The sequence below is a fragment of the Arvicola amphibius genome, chromosome 1 (assembly GCF_903992535.2).
Source record: "Arvicola amphibius chromosome 1, mArvAmp1.2, whole genome shotgun sequence".
Taxonomy (NCBI): Eukaryota; Metazoa; Chordata; class Mammalia; order Rodentia; family Cricetidae; genus Arvicola; species Arvicola amphibius.
The window spans coordinates 162,245,480-162,251,585 of NC_052047.1; the positions used below are offsets into that span (position 1 = coordinate 162,245,480).

A 6,106-nucleotide genomic window follows, 5' to 3' on the forward strand; every position below is an offset into this window, starting at 1 on the left:
ACATCTGGGAAAAGTCAGGCAAAACTATTCTAGAAGTTAAAAACTATTGTGAAAAAAACACACCGGGGCTAAGATAGCTAATGTAGACCATTCCCCATGAGCCAGTTCTTGCCTCAAGTGCTTCTTTACCAATCAAACTCAGGAAACGGGGCTCCTCATCATCCTATATCAATGGTAAGAAGGCAGGGGCAGGTGGAGGTGACAGAGTGTGACCAGTGGCCCTGTACCTTTCAAATGAGCTCCTCATGCTGAAGCTCTGTAGCAGGAATGGAGGCACATGGAGCGTTTCCTCACTACATGTCCTAAGGAATTATGGACAGAAAGTTGATGGGTGCACTTGGATTTATAGAGCTATAAAGACTTCCAATACACATAGCCTGTATTTTCCTTTAAAAAGAAAAATAGTTCTCAAACACTGAACTCCGTTTTCCCTACTCCAGTCAAGGAGGAACTGAACTAGGGGATGAGACCTGGATAGGAGAGGCGATGATGCTGTGATGGTTTGTTTTGTGTGCAGAAAACAAAAACAAAAAACACTCTGAAAGTTAAGATTATGTGACTCTCAAACTATACCTGTTTTTCTTTCTCTTTTTGTTATTAATCTGCTTTCGTGTTCCTTTCCTTATGCATGAAACACTGTTAGAGTAAGGAAAAAAATCTCCTGGTTGAGAATAGATTCTCAGACCTGGGTGGAGACTTCACATTAGAGTTGGACTGGTTCAATCACTTTGGACAGGGGACCACTCCTAGGAAGCTGGGCTCCCCTTAACCCAAAATAAAGAGATAAGGAGAATAATTAGTCTTTTAATGAAATACTGCACTTTTTCTCCCCAGAAAACCCACTCCTAATGCATAAGTTTGGACCAAAGCAATGTAGGATGATAAATCTGATCGTTCTTCTTAATTATTTAGAAAAGAATAAATTTCCCTTTTCCTCTTTCTATATCTTTTCTGAGAATGCTTTTCTTAACAGTTTGATCCTTTTTTTCTAACATTCTGAGCTTCCTTATTCCTTCCCCAAAAACGTCCCTGCCCTCCACGTGGCTCTTTGTTGGCCGTGTGTTCCACTTCAGTGTCTGTCTGAATGATGAGAATGTTCCCCTCCTCCTCCAGTCTTCTACTCTGAGCTGCTGCTGAGGTTGCACATCTGGTTTACCCTGGGGTTTTCCTTCTAAGTTCCAATAATAGTCCTCCAGATTCCATTTGATTCTATTCATAAATTATTCCATCAATGATACTGAGAACCCCAAGAAATGACCCTGAATTTCCCTGACATCAATGCCATATACCTCTTGCAATAATAAAGAAGAAAACTAAAACAGTGAGAAATATAATACAAAAATTGAGACGCTGGTCAGACAAAGCAAATCGACAAATACTTCTCACCTTTGCCTTTCTGGTTTGCAACTAGGAACTTAGTTAACAATCATTATTTCAACCCCTCTAAGAGTGAAAATAAAATATAATTCTCCAGGGGATGCAGTAAAGGAACATGCAGAGGGATAGAGAAAGCTCCCCAATGAGACTTAATTGCATGCATAGCTGGTATCTTCCCAAATATGACAATGCCATAACCAGCACATCAAATAATATAATGCTTGATAAGTAGACTAAACTTAGATAGAAAATCAAAATTCATTCAATGGTGTTGCTTATTATTAAGTAGAGAAGTGTTTAAACATCTAATAAATGTTTTCTTGACTCTTAAATACGTAGTTTCTCCATTCTCCCTAGGATGTCTTTATGTAATGTTTAGAGCAAAGAAGTGTCAGTCTGGAAACGTCCGTCTATGTTAAGGGATTACTGGTCCTGCCTGCATTTGTACATGGTGCTTTAAGGAATAGCTTATTTTTCTAGTACTTTCACCTCATTTTCAATTAGTAAGTGCTAAATGAAACAACCCAGAGAAAAGACAGCTCACTTTAAAACTTGAGCCGGGCGGTGGTGGCGCACGCCTTTAATCCCAGCGCTCGGGAGGCAGAGGCAGGCGGATCTCTGTGAGTTCGAGGCCAGCCTGGTCTACAAGAGCTAGTTCCAGGACAGGCTCTAAAAAAGCTGCAGAGAAACCCTGTCTCGAAAAACAAAACAAAACAAAAAAAAAACTTCCTTGAGATACACTAAAACACACACACACACATAAACATAGTGTTAGGAAAATTCATAAATGACAAATGAAGGAAAGGGGAGGGGCTTTCAAAATACTTTTCCATTTGAAATTATGAAAAAAAAAAACTCTTCTTAGTGATTAAACTGTAACTATATAAACAGTGTGGATAGTTCCCATCTTCTTGGAATTCCTGACTTGTAGATTTTGACAGGTATTTCTTCCAAATGAGAAGAGTGTCAGAGTCTATGGAGTGCACACAATTTGACACTTGTGAGCTGTTGGGAGTGTGGACACATCCTAGTTTGTATACTCTCCTTTGTCAAAACCTAAACTGAAAGCATTTTCTGTCCAAGAAAACCTGGTGACATCATGCCTCAGGGCAGGTCTAGCTGCTCATGGACCATGGCCAAGGTCCACTCCTCTCTACAGACCAGAGCCTAAGCAAAGAGCTCTTAAGCCAGGCAGCTCCCTCACTTCCGGTACTTGGGAAAATGCAAAAGGCTTCGGGGATCGTGTGTGTATGTGTGTGTGTGTGTGTGTGTGTGTGTGTGTGTGTGTGTGTGTGAGAGAGAGACAGAGAGAGGGGGGGAGGGAGAGAGAGATAGAGAGAGAGAGAAGAGAGAGAGAGAGAGAGAGAGAGAGAGAGAGAGAGAGAGAGAGAGAGAGAGAGAGAGAGAGAGAGTTTTCTTAAGTTTGGAATCCTAAGATATGTAACAGAAGTAGGCATGAAACTGTTCAGGAGGCAAAATAACCAGAGTCCGACGAGCCTAATCATCAGCTCTCCCTGGCTGCAGATTTCCAAGCCTGGGTCAGATTCCTGCTGTTGTGTCTCTAAATATTTAGCAGTTAACAATGGCAAGTTTTTTTCCAACAACAGCAAGCCTGCCTGGAGAAATAAACAACTAGTATTTCTATCTCAAAATAAGAAAAATAATTCAAGTCCATTCGGGGGATTTGGCAGCAGCTTCCATTCAAGGTCCAGGGTTACGTCCTCCACCCTAGCACTGTCTACAAATATAAAGCTGTGTTCTCCTGTCCACTGCGCTATTTTGAGAGAGACAGTGAGAGAGACCTTCCCATGTGCCTGGCTCCTTCCAGTAAGTTCCTGTGTTTGTCTCACCGTAAGTGCTCACTGCACAGGCTTAATAGACCTGCTGCTCACTCTGGTTCACTGCCTCTGCCACAAGAACCATTCACACAGAGTGAAAGCCTTTTTCCTTGGATGTGTGTCTTATGAGAAGTTGTCTGAAATGGCTTAGAATTCACCACTGAATCAGGCCACTCGATTTGCAAGCTTTTTGTCTTTGTGTCTGCAAAGAAGCCACAATAGGCCATGCTTTAACCAGGACCCCAGGGAAAGCCCCACCTGCAAGTGTCTTTCTTACCTTGGTATACTGAATTTTCAAGTTGCCCAGCGGGGCAGGGATTTCAGGTTGTGCAGGGGAACACATTGCTGCTTTGGCTCCTGGAACACTGGTGACAGGCTCAGCAATTTGGTTCTGTTAGCGCACTTGCTCCTTTTTATCTACATGCACTAAGGGACATTTGCATATTCAGATATGATTGGATGGGCAGACCCAGTGCAGGGCAGAAAGGTCACTACTCTCTTGTAACATCTAAGGCTGGCAGGGAGCTTCTGCCTTTAAATGTGAATCCTTAAGGAACCTGCACCTCAGCTCTGAAGTTCCATCTGGAGACTGCTCACTATTTACAGATGAATTAGTTTACAAAGCCAAACCTGTGCTTAGAGAGTCCTCGAGACCAGCTGCTCTGGACACTCGAAGCCAGTTATCATTTTCTGGGGTTTTCATGACTTTTTAGGTTACCATGTAACTTTCCCTTCTCTGATAGACTGGGAAAAAGGGAATTTGTGAATTAAAGAGAAAAGGTTCTGTTCTCAATAGGAGCTATGGGTTGAGGTTAATTATAGAATATTATTTTAAGATGCATTACTTTTGTTTATGATGTGAAACATTTTTTTTAATTTATTAGATTTTTTTAAAGTACAATCCAAGTTCCCAGTCCCTCCCTTCCTCCCATTCCCTCCACACACCCACTCACCCCACCCCCATCTAATCCTCAGAGAGGGTAAGGCACATTGCTTTAAGGAAGGTCCAAAGCCCTCCCTACTATATTTAGGCTGAACAGGTATACATCCAAAGAGAATGGTATTCCAAAAAGCCAGGACATGCAGTAGGGAGAAATCCCAGTGGTGCTGGTAGTGGCCCCTCAGTCTGTCCCAGCCATGCAACTCTCAGCCACATTCAGAGGGACTAGTTTGGTCCTATGCTTGTTTCTTCCCACTCCGGCTAGAGTTGGTGAGCTCCGATTAGCTCATGTAGACTGTTCCAGAGGGTGATCATGGTCTTGACCTCTTTGCTCATATTCTCATTCCTTTCACTCTTCATCTGAATTTTGGGAGCTCAATGTAGTGCTCTAACTCTCTATCTCAATTCTAATTCCAATTCCCTGTTACAAACTCTGTTCCAGTTCATTCTTGTTCTAATTACTTTGCATTCTTTTTCTTCTTCATTTCCTACATTTTTATCCTTCTACATTCATTTCTCTTCAATCTTACTTCTTCTCCATTACAATCTCCCATATATATATATATATATATATATATAGATAGATAGATAGATAGATAGATAGATAGATAGAGAGAGAGAGAGAGAGAGATATCTCCATTCATTAACAACTTGTTAGTAATGAAAAAAATACAAGGAAAATTCTCAGGGACATGGGCATTTTGTGAAGATATGTAGCAAAAATTATCAACTAGTTTGTAGCTAGTTATCCCAGCAGCTGTGGGGAGGTTCCTGCCATCTCTTAAAGGGGACTCTACAAAAGTTACAAAGGGAGAAAACTAAACCATTGAAGGAACTAAGGAAGAGACAAAGAATATGTGCATTATTCTACATTTCTTAAATGTGATTGATGATATCTGGACATGGTTAGTCAATTAAAAACCTTTTTTATCACATGAATCCCAGGACCTAATCAAAAACAATTACTCTACTGCATCAAAAGCTGGTACAAACTGTTAATTGCTATTTTGAATCAGAGCACGAAGGTGTCAGTGAAAGACGCTTAAAGGGACAACACAGGTGCTATTGATCTCTTGAAGAACTGTGATATAATAAGGACAGACACCTACAATATCAACCTAATTTGTCATAAATTTTTGAGGGGCTTCGATCTAGCAAGGTCAGATACCTGCTATTCTGCTCTGTGAAAGTTCCCCCTGTGACCACCCCACAAGGACTTCTGATTGACCAAATCATACTGTCAGTGTCTTAATTATAGAGAACAGGCTTCCACGTCTTTGTTTTTCGTCTGTTTGTTTTTTTATTGCAGTATGGGACTAAAGGTTTGACTGTCTTATTTTATTTGCCAGAATTATATACTTTGGGAAAAAAGCCATCCTACTAACAAAACACAGGAAGATTGTGCCCAACATACGAGGCATACATTGCTTAAGAGTCCCAAAGCTGGGTTAGAAGGGGACTATCTTATCTTATCACACAAGAGAATTTACAGTTCGGGGCAGCAAGCTACTTAAAAGGCAGCATTTTTCACAGGCCACACCTGTGTGAATTTATCATCCATCAGATGCGTAAATCTCTGGTGGGTTGGCGTTCTAAATGTCAGCTGATTCACTGTGTAACCTTGTGAAGCTCATGATTTTATGTTGTTTGTTTAACTCTGTAAAGCTATGTTACTTTGCCTGTCTAAAACACCTGATTGGTCTAATAGAGAGCTGAACAGCCAATTGCAAGGCAGGAGAAAGGATAGATGGGGCTGACAGTCAGAGAGAGTAAATAGGAGAAATCTGGGAGATTGAGAAGCAAGAGAGGGAGGAGGAGGGCATCAGGGTCCAGCCATTCAGCTGCACAGTAAGCCACGGAGTAAGAAGTAAAGAAAGGCATATAAAACAGAGAAAAATAAAAGCCCAGAGGCCAAACGTAGATGGGATCATTTAAGTTAAGAAAAACTGAC

At 41.2% G+C, this 6,106-nt stretch overlaps 1 protein-coding gene across 1 annotated transcript in view; it reads right to left on the reverse strand.

Annotated features, from left to right (window-relative positions):
- Positions 1 to 3,629, reverse strand: part of LOC119808373 (aldehyde dehydrogenase, cytosolic 1-like) — a 30,070-nt gene extending 26,441 nt beyond the window's left edge. Inside the window, exon 1 of the mRNA XM_038320854.1 lies at positions 3,493 to 3,629. Coding sequence (XP_038176782.1) covers positions 3,493 to 3,558 — 66 coding nt within the window. The 5' untranslated portion in view covers positions 3,559 to 3,629. The remainder of the gene's footprint in view (positions 1 to 3,492) is intronic.
- Positions 3,630 to 6,106: the final 2,477 nt, after the last annotated feature.